Source organism: Electrophorus electricus, chromosome 7 (assembly GCF_013358815.1).
Source record: "Electrophorus electricus isolate fEleEle1 chromosome 7, fEleEle1.pri, whole genome shotgun sequence".
NCBI lineage: Eukaryota > Metazoa > Chordata > Actinopteri > Gymnotiformes > Gymnotidae > Electrophorus > Electrophorus electricus.
The window spans coordinates 774,081-790,000 of record NC_049541.1 but is presented as its reverse complement, the minus strand read 5'-3'; the positions used below and the strand labels follow the sequence as shown (position 1 = coordinate 790,000).

Here is a 15,920-nt window from a genome sequence, read left to right as displayed (position 1 = left end):
TAAAAAGTCTGATGCTAGTATATTACACTGTATTGTATTATGTTTGCCCTGTTCCATGGTTACTGTCTTTTAGTCCCAAAACTAGAACTCCTTACTGTTTCTCTTTTGGTACAACTGGTAATACCAAGAAGTACAATTGTACTTCTTGGTATTACTCTCAGTATTGTAGTTCTTGGTACTACCCTCAGTATTGTATTACTCTCAGTATTGTAGTATTGTAGTTCTTGGTATTACTCTCAGTATTGTAGTTCTTGGTACTACCCTCAGAATTGTATTACTCTCAGTATTGCAGTTCTTGGTATTACTCTCAGTATTGTATTACTCTCAGTATTGTACTACTCTCCGTATTGTAATATTGTAGTTCTTGGTATTACTCTCAGTATTGTACTACTCTCAGTATTGTAGTATTGTAGGTCTTGGTATTACTCTCAGTACTGTATTACTCTCAGTATTGTAGTTCTTGGTATTACTCTCAGTATTGTAGTATTGTAGTTCTTGGTATTATTCTCAGTATTGTATTACTCTCAGTATTGTAGTATTGTATTACTCTCAGTATTGTAGTATTATAGTATTGTATTACTCTCAGTATTGTATTACTTTCAGCATTGTATTACTCTCAGTATGGTACTACTCTCAGAACTGTAAGTATTGTATTATTCTCAGTATTGTAGTATTATAGTATTGTATTACTCTCGGTATTGTAGTATTGTATTACTCTCAGTATTGTAGTATTATAGTATTGCATTACTCTCGGTATTGTAGTATTGTATTACTCTCAGTATTGTAGTATTATAGTATTGTATTATTCTCAGTATTGTAGTATTGTATTACTCTCAGTATTGTAGTATTGTAGTATTGTATTACTCTCAGTATTGTAGTATTATAGTATTGTATTACTCTCAGTATTGTATTACTCTCAGTATTGTAGTATTATAGTATTGTATTATTCTCAGTATTGTAGTATTATAGTATTGTATTATTCTCAGTATTGTAGTATTATAGTATTATAGTATTGTATTACTCTCAGTATTGTAGTATTGTATTACTCTCAGTATTGTAGTATTGTATTACTCTCAGTATTGTATTATAGTATTATATTATTGTATTATTCTCAGTATTGTAGTATTATAGTATTGTATTACTCTCAGTATTGTATTACTCAGTATTGTAGTATTATAGTATTGTATTACTCTCAGTATTGTATTACTCTCCGTATTGTAGTATTATAGTATTGTATTATTCTCAGTATTGTAGTATTGTATTACTCTCAGTATTGTAGTATTATAGTATTGTATTACTCTCAGTATTGTAGTATTATAGTATTGTATTACTCTCAGTATTGTAGTATTATAGTATTGTATTATTCTCAGTATTGTAGTATTATAGTATTGTATTATTCTCAGTATTGTAGTATTATAGTATTGTATTACTCTCAGTATTGTAGTATTATAGTATTGTATTATTCTCAGTATTGTAGTATTATAGTATTGTATTACTCTCAGTATTGTATTACTCTCAGTATTGTAGTATTGTAGTATTATAGTATTGTATTATTCTCAGTATTGTAGTATTGTATTACTCTCAGCAGTACAGCAGTCACAGATTTTGATGCTGACCTGTTTTACCTTTTGTTAATATGTTAATTTAAATATCAATCTATCAATTTTAAAAACCTTGCAGGCATATTTTAATGCTTTCCAGGATGTTGAATTAGTCCTTCTGTTGACACTTTTATTTTATCTTTTTGAAGTGTGATTTGCATAAATGTGCATAGGATGACATGTGAGATCCAGAACACCTTAAAGGTTGAAGTGTTCAGAAATGTTCCATTTTAGAATGCTCAAAAGGTTCCTTTGGGCAGTGGTTGCTCGGTGGTTAAGGGGCTTGACTTGTGGTTGGGAGGTTGTTGGTTCCAGTCCCACCGCTGTGGGGTTGCTGCTGTTGGGCCCCTGAGCAAGACGCTTAACCCTCAGTTACTCTGTTCTGCTGTGTGTCAGTCAGTAAGGTTCCATTTTAGAGTACTCAGAAGATTCTATTCTTAGAGTTTTTACCTTTAAATGCTTGGATAAGATATAGGTAAACGTGGTTTATGCCTCAGTGTACTTCAAAACTATTATATAAACAGGGAGCCTCATCCTCAGAGCTGAAAGGAGACCTGGAAGGAACACATCTGTAGTGAAGGAAGAAAACATTTCTGCTCTTTGCCTGTTGGTACTACATCCTTCGTTTAGCTGAAAAATCCCAGGTAGGAAAAATACAGAACCCACAACCACCCACTACATCAATACATCAGATCAACAAAATTCCAAAAGTGCATCTCTCTAGGACAGAAGTCCACTAGGGAAAGTTTGAGAATGTGACCTCCATTTCTACCTGAAAGGGGTGTTTTACATTTGACTATCAATCTCTAACCTTCCATCTAATCTTCCAGCTAATGTTCCACAGCAGGGGCTGACGGTGTTGTGGCATGTCTGGCATTCCTATGACTGCGTGTGTCTCCCAGGGCAATCAGCTTACCTGCTCCAGCAGGGCACGACTCTTGAGTAGCACAGTACATGCGCAGAGTAACCAGCAATCTCCCAGAATGCCTTGCTTCGGGTAGGCATCTGGAAGGCTTTCGGAGAAGAGGCGAGGACCCTTACAGATGTGCTGGGTGAGGAGAACACAGGTTCAGTAAATCATTAAAGACACTTACACAGCACATCCCAGTCGCAGTACAACACACCCGGCAAACATACAGAGTTCGGAAGTGTCACTAGTGCTCTTGGGTACAGACAGACCATTTTATCCCAGATGCATTTATGAAATTATCCTAATGTGATGCTCCCACAATCCAACATAGAATAATTACACATTATACATAGATAGCAAGTTTATAAGTTGTATTTGTTTTCTAAAAATATCTGTAGCACTACACACAGATATCTAAAAATACCTTAGGGACTCTGGTTTATATCATGTACACGATTTATACATTGTGTGAGCTGAGAGCAAGAGAATTAATGTTGAAATTAGACAGGTGATTCCAAACTCTTGCATCATACCTGTGGGCGGAGCCATGTAACCCGACCAACAAGCCTAGGAAGGGGTGTGGTGTAATCAGAGAAGAGGGAGGAGTCATCAGCAGCAAAATCTGGATCCTCAAACAGTGCAGCCTCCTGAGGATCCTTCTCCATGACAACGAGACCTGTCAATCATTGGTGTGCAAAGCAATTTTTTATGCAGTTTCCGGTTTTATTTCTAGGGAGTTGGGTGTTTGTGTTTGTGTGTGTGTGTGTGTGTGTGTTCCAGAGAACATAAGGGTTTAACTCTATTCATGAAATTAAAACAGGTGAAAACCACAACCTCAGTGTTGGGTCAATTCCAAATCTGTCCAGGAGCCGTTAGTTAACCCCAGTACAGTTTAACTCAATACTGGACTGTGCTTGCAAAGAACCTCCCATGGCTATAAGACTGTAGGCACTTTTAGAAATCATCTTAAGATTTATTATTGTTCTATTGTTTTTAGTGATTTCTGATGATTAGTGGTTTATACAGGCGATTTACATTATAGGTCGCTGTACTGTATTGTGTCACTGATCTGTGGTCTGGGAATGTGTCTTATGGAGTAAATGTTATGTATTTTATTTCAGTGTGAAACATCTTGTTACTCGACCTAGAAAATGCCTTACAAATAAAGATTTAATTAGTTTAATCACAGCTAATTCAGTGACAGTATAGTGCTCATTCCCATCCAATCATCCGTCTACATTTCATTCGCAGCTCATAACAGGACAAATTTTAGATAGACAGGCTACTAATGGTCTGGAAGAAGCTCCTGTTCCATCTCACTTAGTATTGTTACATCTCACCATTTACATTTACGACATTTAGCTGACGGTTTTATCCAAAGCGACTTACAATTATGACTGAGTACAACTCAGTGGCAACTTGGCAGTGGTGGGACTGGAACCAGCAACCTTCTGATTACAAGTCAAGTACCTTCACCACTGAGACACCACTGCAAACTGTAAAATCTCACGTGCTACCGTTACATCTCACCTGGTACTGTTACATCTCACATGCTACCGTTACATCTTACCTGGTACTGTTACATCTCACATGGTACTGTTACATCTCACATGCTACCGTTACATCTTACCTGGTACTGTTACATCTCACATGGTACTGTTACATCTCACATGCTACCGTTACATCTCACATGCTACCGTTACATCTTACCTGGTACTGTTACATCTCACATACTACCGTTACATCTCATCTGGTATTATTACATCTCACGTGCTAACGTTACATCTCACCTGGTACTATTACATCTCACGTGCTACCGTTTACATCTCACCTGGTACTGTTACATCTCACATGCTACCGTTACATCTTACCTGGTACTGTTACATCTCACATGGTACTGTTACATCTCACATGCTACCGTTACATCTCACATGCTACCGTTACATCTTACCTGGTACTGTTACATCTCACATACTACCGTTACATCTCATCTGGTATTATTACATCTCACGTGCTAACGTTACATCTCACCTGGTACTATTACATCTCACGTGCTACCGTTTACATCTCACCTGGTACTGTTACATCTCACATGCTACCGTTACATCTTACCTGGTACTGTTACATCTCACATGGTACTGTTACATCTCACATGCTACCGTTACATCTCACATGCTACCGTTACATCTTACCTGGTACTGTTACATCTCACATACTACCGTTACATCTCACCTGGTACTGTTACATCTCACGTGCTACCGTTACATCTCACCTGGTACTATTACATCTCACGTGCTACCGTTTACATCTCACCTGGTACTGTTACATCTCACGTGCCGAAGAATAGCACACAGCTATCCTACCGACGAGCTACCACAGCAAACCACAGTTTAGACAAACGACCAAAACCACTGATGGCATCTTTAAGTGCAGCCAGTGGACTCCTTTACACACCACCCAAGCACCGCAGAGCTGAGCTACCGCGAGGCTGGCGGAACCTACCTGGACAGCTAACGCGCTACCCGGCAGCTGGCACGATTAACGCGGGACAGGAAAGCACGATAGGCATTAGTGATCAGACGAAGTGAAGTCTGATCAGGCAGCGGGACACGGGACGCACAATGAAAACACCAAACTGCCCGGTACACAAATGTCTCATTTCAGAAACAGACGCACACTTCCGGAAGGACGCACGCTCCAGACACTGTCATTCAAACTGGGTTTGGGATGCCAGGTATGGGGCAACGCCTCTAAATTACTCTCTTTGTAAATCCTAAATAATTATTCACAAGTTTATAGAATTTTAAAATTATTGTTGTTTATAAATATACTACAGCAAATAATATTATCTCGTATAACGTCAGAATATTACACGCCTCATAATGTTAGCCTATAAAACACGTAGTATGTTATATGAACTTCAGTATAAACTTTCTCTTCCTCTCTCCTCTCAGCGCAGACTTGTTTCTTCCAAGTCTCCTCTCAGCTCTGTTGGCTTCTTCTGTTGTGGAATGAAGTAAACTAATGCATATCAGGCTTATCATATTAGCAACCATGTGTTCACAGTCAGTGGGAGTTTTACGGCAGCTGGCAACCAATGACGTCAAACCTTTTCTTTACTGCCATCTAGAGGAAGAGCTATATTGCACCCACTGTATTGAGTAATGCAGCAGCCTTCCTAAAGTACCACCGAGGTAGCGGCACAGCTCACAGCTGCTTTGATGATGCCTTGCATTTACAAAAAAATACAACCCAACACATCAACTGTGTATAAAATGTTTTATTGCAAAAATACATTCAATCAATACATTGAGTCAGATGTCAGGGGATTATGAATCTTCAGAGGTTCGTTGTGTGGTGATGAATCTTCAGAGGGGGTCAGTTGTTTGATTCAGGTACCTTTCCTTTGGTACCTGCAAAAACAAAACACACATTGGTACTAAAGTCTGCAACATCTTCAAAGCCTGTGCAAAATGCTAATGATGTTACTAAATATTAGTCAGCTGTTGTACTATTTTCCACATAAAATTCAGAATTAGCCTGGATCACTGAGCCTGTCTTTAGTCAGGCTGCAGGACTCTGGCTGCTAGGGTGCTTTGAACACCTATAGGACTAGAACCTCAGTTACTATTTTGTAGGCTTATATTTTGTCTACATACCCAGGAGAGTAGGAACACTGTGATTCAGCTCGTTTACATCTGTACTTACGGAGGTGAACGACGGCGTGTTTAACCCACAGCGTCTTGGGATTAGCGCAGATCCTTCTGTTTTTCACTGTGGTAAATCTGCAGTGAGGGGCAGAGTGAGAAATACATCAGCATCACCATCATTGAGCCCGTCGCCGGTTAAACTAACAGCTGGAACCACAAACCTGGCAGGATTGATTTAGCTTTTACAATCCTAATATAACTAAAAATAAATATATTAATAATTAAATATATATTAAATATATATAATTCAATATATTAATAATTTACCTATTATTACACTATAGTTTATACTATACAAGTGATTTAAACACACTTATTTTTGCATTTTATTTAATTTACAAGTAAATTAGTGGAATTCGTAAATTTGAAAAACTAATAAATGTAATAAATAAATAATTGGCTAAATCTCTAGAGCTCTGTGTCATTAGAAACTTTCTGCTAGAGTGAAGACAGAAAGGCGGAATTATTTTTTCGGCTGGTTATTGTGTTATTGTACTACATTTTATTCCTCAGTAAAACATTTTGGTCCTCTTTTTTGGCTTTAAAGAATTGATCATTTTTAAATAACTAAGTAAACAACTATATAATTTATAGTTAACTCTAACGTGAAATGTGAAGTGATGACTGAAATATTAATAAGGCCTAAGAGTTGGCATGTCAGATAATAAACGTTTCTATAGTTACTCAGTTGTCAAACAACAAAAACACAACTTGGTCTTTACAGCAGAATGCTGTGAATGGCTGTTATTGTTTACCGTGTTGATTGTTTGTTGTTTACTTACATGATGGCGTGCAGCCTGCAGGTTGTCGTGGCATCCTGCACGGTAAAGTCTTTTAGCCGGTGGAAGGGCAGAGGGTGTGGGGAGAAGTTTGTGCAGCATTTCAGCAGACCTGCACACACAACCACATACATTCCATACCTTTAATAGGGATGAAGTGATGAGGCTTTCGGACTCTGTACAGGGAACGGTCTGCTGGTCGTGTTTCTACATGAGCGTGTTTCTCTCTCTCTCTACTCACTAGTCGCTACTTAAGGTGATGCATTTTTACGTGACATGGTATAACTGAATAAAGTGGCTGCATGCAACACACATAAAAACAAAATTATCTATTAAACTGTTAATACTGCAAATCAACTGAGTTTAGTTATCTGTTTGAAGTCATTTGATCTTCACATAGACATCCAGATTACTGGGGTTCATCAGAGTGCAGAAGACCTGTAACGCAGCAGCGTTTACGTGAGAAGTGACGACTCTGTTTCATGCTGTTTTGTAGGTCATTCTGTTTTTACCAGCCTGCAGGTATCACACTGAAGTCCAAAGTCATGATCTACTCACTGGCTTCTCCCAGAGATGCCCAGACACACAGCAGCACCAGCAGTGAAGACACAGTGACAAAGACCTTGGTCATGGTGCACTGGACCGAGCCGCTCAGCGAGATGATGAAGATGACGACGACGACGATGATGTGGACAGAGAGAACTTGTTCAGCCGGCAGAGAAGAAGCTTGTGAACCATTCTGATGGGTTGCCATGCCCCAGCTTTGGGCTGGCTGCTTTATATACATGAACTCTTGGAAATTTTGGCACCTTTATGACAACCAAAGGGGGGATTTCTGAGCTGCACAGGAAACCGTATTTGGGTCATACGCAGATCGACCCAAACCAACACTCTGTTCCTAGATTGCCATTACAATCAGAAAACTCAGCTTGTTTTCTTACACCCGAAATAGACATTTCAGAATGATCACAATTACCTGAATGTTTGCCATGGGGGTTCAAGTATTGGGTCTTACACATGTCACTCATGCTATGTATACAACATACAGAAACAAAAATATAAAATATAAGACTAAAAAAATCTTTTTAATTATTAACATTATATTTTTATATCACTTAACTACTTACATATAACATATAAACATACTAATCTTTAAGAAGTTACAACAAAGCTACAGTACATATTAAATATCAAATATTTCTCAAAAATTCTCTTAAGAAAATTCTCTCTCTCTCTCTCTCTCTCTCTCTCTCTCTCTCTCTCTCTCTCTCTCTCTCTCTATATATATATATATATATATATATACGCGCACACACACAAACACACATATGTGTGGGAGTGAAATAAGTATTAACATTAAGAATAGAATAAAATAGAATAACTTATCCACATGTGCAGGTATGTGCCTTTGACTACAGTGTAGAAATGTAGATCTAAAATCAACACTGAGACTCCACCAAAGTGCTAGACAAACAATTTGTGGCAAAAAAGGTCATTACAACTTCAATAAAAAGTCAAACAAAATAATGAATTATTTAATATTACTAAAATAACGAATTATTTAATATTACTAATATTCTCAATCATTATAATTCTATGGTTATTTTCTCCTGAGAGTGTAAACAATGAATCTGTTAATGTAAGCAGTTAACAGAGACATTCATTGCAGCAGGAAATAACATAACGATCTGAGCTTGGGTTCTAGCGTAGATATTTTAAAACGATATATCAGTGGTTATATATATGTTTTTTTAGATATATATGACTGATTCAGAAATAAAGCCACAATACCCTGATTAGACCATTAGGTCACTGATCAGGTCTCCTCTAAAGCCTGCATAAATGTTTTATATTGGTTTATATATTTAAATTTTAAAAACCTGGAAACTTTCTATAGAGAGAGATACATCTAAACACACACACACACACACACACACACACACACACACACAGAGCGGGTGAAATAAGTATTGGAACACGTTACCAGTTTTCTAAGTAATATATTTCTAAAGGTGCTGTTGACATGAAATTCTCACCAGATGTTGGTAACAACCCATCCAGTCCACACATGCAAAGAAATCAAACCACAGATGTCCATAAATTCTGTGTAATAATGAGAAATGACACAGAGAAACAGTATTGAACACATGAAGAAAGAGGTGCAAAAAGCCATGAAAAGTCATGACACCAGCTGAACTCTATCAGAAATTACAAAGCAATCCTGCCACTTACTGCAAAATAATATTAGCTGGTTCAACTGCTGGCCTATAAAAAGGTGCCTCATTACCAAGGAGCCACACAAGAAACATCTCGTAATGGGTAAATCCTGTGAGCTCTCTCATGACCTTCACAACCTTATTGTTGCAAAACATACTGATGGCATTGGTTACAGAAGAATATCTAAACTACTGAAGGTTCCAGTGAGCACTGTTGGGGCCATGTTCCGGAAGTGACCAGGTGCTCCACGCAAGATTTCAGACAGAGGAGTGAAAAGAATTATCAGAAGAGTTGTTCAAGAGCCAAGGACCACCTGTGGAGAGCTACAGAAAGACCTGGAATCAGCAGGTACAATTGTTTCAAAGAAAACAAAAAGTATTGCAATCAATCTCCATGGCCTGTATGCACACTCACCACGCAAGACATCATTTTGCATGTTGAAGCGGGTTTAAAGTTTGCTCAACAACATTTAGACAAGCCTGTGAAATACTGGGAGAATATAGTCTGGTCAGATGAGACCAAAATGTAATTCTTTGGATGCCATAATACACACCATGTTTGGAGGTCAAAAGGCACTGCATATCAACCCAAAAACACCATACCAACAGTGAAGTTTTGCACGCTTCATATAACTGAAGGAAGGATGAATGGACAAACGTACCGAGATATTCTTGATAAAAATCTGCTGCCATCTACCAGAATGATAAAGATGAAACAAGGGTGGACATTTCAGCAAGACAATGATCCCAAACACACAGCCAAGGAAACTCTCAACTGGTTTCAGAGAAAGAAAATGAAGCTGCTAGAATGACCCAGCCAATCATCTGACCTGAACCCAACTGAACATCTATGGAAGGAACTAAAGCTCCGAGTTCATAGAAGGAGCCGACAGAACCTTCAGGATTTGAGTGTTTGTGTGGAAGAATGGGCCAAATTCACACCTGAGCAATGCATGCGACTAGTTTCTCCATACAGGAAGCCTCTTGAAGCTGCAAACACCAACAAAGGCTTTAGTACGAAGTATTAAATACATTTCAATAAGTGTGTTCAATACTGTTTCCTGTGTCATTTCTCATTATTACACATAATTTATGGACATCTGTGGTTTGATTTCTTTGCATGTGTGGACTGGATGGGTTGTTACCAACATCTGGTGAGAATTTCATGTCAACAGCACCTTTAGAAATATATTTACTTAGAACTGGTGACATGTTCAATACTTATTTCACCTGCTGTGTGTGTGTGTGTGTGTGTGTGTGTGTGTGTTTGTTTGTTTGTTTGTTTGTTTGTTTGTTTAGATGTTTCTCTCTCTATAGAAAGTTTCCAGGTTTTTTAAATTTAAATATATAAACCAATATAAAACATTTATGCAGGCTTTAGAGGAGACCTGATCAGTGACCTAATGGTCTAATCAGGGTATTGTGGCTTTATTTCTGAATCAGTCATATATATCTAAAAAAACATATATATAACCACTGATATATCGTTTTAAAATATCTACGCTAGAACCCAAGCTCAGATCGTTATGTTATTTCCTGCTGCAATGAATGTCTCTGTTAACTGCTTACATTAACAGATTCATTGTTTACACTCTCAGGAGAAAATAACCATAGAATTATAATGATTGAGAATATTAGTAATATTAAATAATTCATTATTTTAGTAATATTAAATAATTCATCATTTTGTTTGACTTTTTATTGTAGTTGTAATGACCTTTTTTGCCACAAATTGTTTGTCCAGCACTTTGGTGGAGTCTCAGTGTTGATTTTACATCTACATTTCTACACTGTAGTCAAAGGCACATACCTGCACATGTGGATAACAGTTATTCTATTTTATTCTATTCTTTTTTTAATAAAGTGAATGTGGTGGAAAGTCTGTGTGTTCGGAAGGAGGCTCTGATGAAGTAACAGGAACATGTGAAACCTGTTTGGCTTCACCCTGACCTGCTTATCGAGGTGAAAGACCCATTTCCCCCGTGTTCTTACTGAGCAGAGTTGCATAATGTCTACGTATGACCTAGAAACCAAACGTCGATGGAGATGAAGTGTGGCCCACACACGGCGCACATGCGTGGAATTGTCAGAGCACTGTGGATGGAGGAACGTGGAGGAGTTGCCACCTACAGTGCTTTTCCCAGCACACATTAAGGCTACTCCACAATTAAAAGGATTTTCACTTGAGAATGCAATACAATTTAATTCAGCTAATCTTCGCCTGTGAAACGATACTGAGTACTGAGACATTTACGCCTTTAATGTGAACGTCTTTAATGTGGTTCTGCAGAGGGGACAGAAGTCGTTGTGTCTGTCTTAATTTACAACAGTGTTTCCCCCGAAACCTTTTAAATGTGCACTGAAGATACTAAAAAGGCAATAAACACTGGCACTTATTTGTCAGCAGTTCTTTATTTTTGTGGATCATTTTGAAAGGGTAACTGGCTAAATGCTAAACTCAGTCCAATTAGTTTCGATGATACTTGTGATTCTAGTGTAGATGACTATAATGTAGAAAACGTCGTTACTGTGGGAATCATTGAACTCTACTTGAGTGCATCTGTGAGAAGATTGTTAAATGTTAAATGTCAATGTACTTTGTTCTATTAGATACAGAAACATATTTTTTCTTTAGTTCATGTTAAAGAGTGAGTTATTTGTATGGTTCTGGAATTAGAACTCTAACAGTAATTTGTAAACACCACCATCAGTTGTGTTAAGATGTGTATTTAATTAATACATAATTAACACATCATTAATGCAGAATTAATGCAAAATTAATACATAATTACCCAAAATTCACCTTTACTCAGATACCCCCTTTTTTAAATCACAATGTTTGTGATTCCATAATTCCCACATGCTTTTATTTCTTATGGTGAAGTATAGAGAAAATACATTTGCACGTCTTGGTTCTATTTTCCCATATTGTGCAACACCATCTCTCTTTTTTTAGTGATGCATTTCTCAGATTCTCAGACATGAATGATTTGGAGCAATGGCCTACTTAGACAAGGTCAGAGCAGTGACCATATTCCAGGGACCCTCTTTAACCTGACTTTTAAACTTCTATTAGCGTGGAGGGCTCAATATGGGCCGGGTGTAGATTACGCCCCTGTGGCTCAAGTACCAGGAGCCACCTGTATCGGTCTACACCCTGACCCCTGACCCCTCGGCCAGGTAAACACAGCAGCCCTCAGTGCTAGAATCCTTTTTAACAGAAACTTCTTCCTCATAGCTCAGACGCTGCCTGCACACGTGTGCACACGTGAATGGAAAACCCGCTGGATCTGTACTTTCCGCCTATTTATAGCTGGTAGTTAAAGTATAAAGCCATGCTCACACAGCAACAGACGCAGACATCCAGCACACCGACCGAGACGCAGAGACGATGGCCCAGATTGCTGTCCCACTTCTCCTGGTTCTGCTCGTCGGGTTCTTCTGTCAGGATGCCGCAGCTTTCCGTAAGAACCTCTGTGTTTATTTGTTTGTCTCTCTCCGTGAGCAGTTCTGCATGCTTTCAGTCACTTCCATGTCTAGCGGTTCTAACGTAGACCAACATGCACATCTGTCATCAAACTGCTACTCCCATGCTGCGTCTGTCTGCTCCTGTAAGGGCGGCGTCTGAGACAGCAGGCTCACGTCTTCATCTGTCTGCTGTGCAGGGTGTTGCAGGAGATATTCCAAACGAGAGGTTTCCTTCACCCACATTAGAGGATACGCCATCCAGACCATTAAACGAAACTGCAACATCGATGCTGTTATGTAAGTGTAAAACAAACACTCTCTTCACCTTTCAGGGATTCTATTACAATATCCAACTGCTATTTCCATTTCTTCTAATGTCTTTTTTTCTTTATCTAGCTTCTACACCAGTTCAGGAAGATGCGTTTGTGCGGATCCATCACAGGCCTGGGTGATCAGAATACTAAAGTAAGCACAAATAAATATGTTTGTGTGTGTGTGTGAGTGTGTGTGTGTGCGCGAGTGTGTGTGTGTGTGTGTGAGTGTGAGTGAATACCATGTGCATAACATTGTTAAAGATAGCCAATGACTGAGAGGTGTTGTTTCTACACTCCTCTCCTCAGTGAGAGTGTTAAGACTCCCAGCAGCAGCTGGAGGAAGCAACAGAGAAGAAATTGAAAACTGAACCCAACGCTGTTCTGAAGAGATGCATCTAACACACCCCTCACTCACATTTTAGATTTCATATGTCTTTTCTTGAGGAAAAAAACAATTTTCTTTATGCAATTTGCATAAGTACTGTGCATATATGTATATGCTTTTAAAAATATTTATAATACTATTTTAATAAATTTGTATTATTTTCTCTTATTTTCTATAAGACTTGTGTGTCACTACTATCACTATTATATTATATAATTATTGTCACTAAAACAATACAAATAATTCGTACTGGTTCTAAACTTCCCTGCAAGCCACACACACACACACACACACACACACACACACACACACACACACACACACACATACACAAAGCACAGCAAATTACCATGATTCAAATATGGCTAAAAAAAAAAAAACAAAAACAGAACACGAACGTTATACGCACCGTACATCAAACAGGCGTCTAAAGACACGACACTACCACAGTGAACACACTGACCAAGCTAACGCCAAATGCCAACCGATCAACACGTTGGACTGGTTTGTCAAAACCCTAGAACGCACTTCCTCATGCACGCGGACTCAGCCGGCTGTTTCTGCTTTTCCTGAACTACCTGAAGCCAGCTGGAATCTTTGGAATGTGGCGGAAGTGACGGTGTGGAAATAGCTCAAGAAGATTTCACCAAAACTCTGCAATCTTGGCTCGACGGAGCAGACTTTTAGCCCGCTTGGCAAATATGACCCGAAACAGCAGCCATAGCAGATCCCTCGAACTGATGAGGTAACCGCAGCGTTTGGAAAAAGAGGAACAAGGGCACTGATTTACGTTCACTGAGGTTCGAAGGCCGTTTATGTAAAAGCACTGTGGGCGGACAGAAAATGTGCTTCCAGGTGAGAGTTTCCTATGACGCTCGTCCGTGTATGAGGAAGCAGGATCCACCGCCGTAAGAGGGAAGGACCACGGGCCGCTGCAAATAATGAGGAACAGGACAAGCAACAGGCGCGTCAGGCGCGCAGCAAAAGCGCCGGTATACGGCCGCAAACATGCGCGCGCTCTGGTTCCGGTTAGTATCCCGTCACTAGATGTCGCTGTCTCACGAGCGTTTCTGCGTTGGTGCTCTAGCTCGGCCATCCATTCACATAAACACACTCTACTGGCCCTCCTGAAAACTGTACAGTCTTCAGTAAAGTTTTCAGCAGCGTTTCATTTCGGAATAAACAGGGTCGGGCTTCTCGTGTGCACCTCCTGAGGATAATCACTAATGGCTCAACATCAAAGCCATTTACTTCAGCTGTGACTACACGCGCCGGGCACACGTGCAGCGTCGTCTTAGCGCTTTTAATTTCGCTTCGTGAGTGTGAACTTCACAAAGCTTTACTGGGGGAAATCTGTGAAACCTGTGCCTGTCGTGGGTGGGACATTAATTAGTGCTGATCCGTGTCTGGGTGGTTTTTCCCAGACGGATTGTGAATGCTGAAGGGGCGAGAGCTCTCGTGCACTATTTCTGCTCCATGTCTTCTCTGTTCCGGAATAAACTACATGGGAACCTCGTCTTCCTTTTGGCTGTGATTGATGACATCTCTGCTACACCATGGTGGCTCTTGTAGGCCCGCGTCATGTGTGTTCCTACTACAATGATTTCCAGACACAGCTGGGACACATTAACAGTCATGAGGCAGGATGTGATGCCTCTATTTCACTTCCTGTTGACTCTGGATTGAGGTCACTTTCCACTGCTGTTGGTGTCTAATTTATGAGTGAAACTAGTCTGCTACAGTAGTAATGTAGTGTTCAGATATCCACAGTGCTGTGGGTTGGTGTTCAGATATTTACATTTACAGCATTTAGCTGACATTTTTATCCAAAGCAAAATTACAATTATGACTGAGAACAACTTGAGTAATTGAACTCAACAGTGGAAACTTGGGAGGGGTGGGACTTAAACCAGCAACCTTCCACTTACAAGTCAAGCACTCTAACCACTGAGCTACAACTGCCTCTCAGTAGTTACAGTTCTGGCTGTGTTCAGATATCCAGTTCTGAGGACTGATGTTCAGATAGCCACATTTCTGTGTGGTTGTGTTCAGATATCCACAGTTCTGTGTTTTGGTGTTCAGATATCCACAGTTCTGTGTGGTTGGGCTTGATTCACTCGGTCCATGTGTCAGTACGGATCTCTGAACCCTGAAGCGCCTGCACACTAAAATCTGGCCACACACAGTCAGCTCAGCAGAGCAAAGAACCCAAATGAAAAGACCTTCAGATATGAAGAGAGATCCATGAGTGTGTCTAGATAATCTTATCATCTGCATTTTAGTTCTGCCAGCACAGCTGATGCAGTTTGTGTTCTTTCTCTCTCTCTCTCTCTCTCTCTCTCTCTCTCTCTCTCTCTCTTTCTCTCACACACACACACACACAGACACACACACACACACACACTTCCTGTAGCTGAGTCTGAGGAACTAATTACAAGACGCCAAATCTCCAGCTGAGCTGTTACATCATCTGTTCACTTTGCCTATTCACACACACACACACACACACACACACACACACACACACACACACACAC

At 39.5% G+C, this 15,920-nt stretch overlaps 3 protein-coding genes across 5 annotated transcripts in view; 1 reads left to right on the top strand and 2 right to left on the bottom strand.

Moving 5' to 3' along the window:
* Positions 1 to 5,199, bottom strand: part of capn10 (calpain 10) — a 14,545-nt gene extending 9,346 nt beyond the window's left edge. For all 3 annotated transcript variants that reach the window (XM_027032177.2, XM_027032178.2, XM_027032179.2), the window contains exons 1-3: positions 5,014 to 5,199; positions 3,045 to 3,187; positions 2,518 to 2,649 (exon numbers count right to left, since the gene is read on the bottom strand). In XM_027032177.2, coding sequence (XP_026887978.2) covers positions 2,518 to 2,649; positions 3,045 to 3,176 — 264 coding nt within the window. In that variant the 5' untranslated portion in view covers positions 3,177 to 3,187; positions 5,014 to 5,199. The remainder of the gene's footprint in view (positions 1 to 2,517; positions 2,650 to 3,044; positions 3,188 to 5,013) is intronic.
* Positions 5,200 to 5,776: 577 nt separating this feature from the next.
* Positions 5,777 to 7,853, bottom strand: ccl20a.4 (chemokine (C-C motif) ligand 20a, duplicate 4). The gene is made up of 4 exons (XM_027032180.2): positions 7,559 to 7,853; positions 7,004 to 7,112; positions 6,220 to 6,296; positions 5,777 to 5,924 (listed from the first exon to the last, which is right to left on the bottom strand). The coding sequence occupies exons 1-4, from the start codon at positions 7,785 to 7,787 to the stop codon at positions 5,890 to 5,892; spliced, it is 450 nt and encodes a 149-aa protein (XP_026887981.2). The 5' UTR covers positions 7,788 to 7,853; the 3' UTR covers positions 5,777 to 5,889.
* A 3,814-nt stretch (positions 7,854 to 11,667) lies between these two features.
* On the top strand, positions 11,668 to 14,836 carry ccl20a.3 (chemokine (C-C motif) ligand 20a, duplicate 3). Its single transcript, XM_035528206.1, is given in 2 exon segments — positions 11,668 to 12,981; positions 13,081 to 14,836. Coding segments are annotated over 2 exon segments (447 nt in total). The 5' UTR covers positions 11,668 to 12,607; the 3' UTR covers positions 13,154 to 14,836.
* The last annotated feature ends 1,084 nt before the right edge of the window (positions 14,837 to 15,920 follow it).

Coding starts and splice junctions, on each gene's coding strand:
- ccl20a.4 (XM_027032180.2), bottom strand. CDS start 7,787: ATGTATATAAAGCAGCCAGCCCAAAGCTGGGGCATGGCAACCCATCAG. Junction 6,297..7,003: donor TGCAGGCTGCACGCCATCAT/GTAAGTAAACAA, acceptor CCCTCACTGCAG/ATTTACCACAGTGAAAAACA. Junction 5,925..6,219: donor ACACGCCGTCGTTCACCTCC/GTAAGTACAGAT, acceptor TTGTTTTTGCAG/GTACCAAAGGAAAGGTACCT.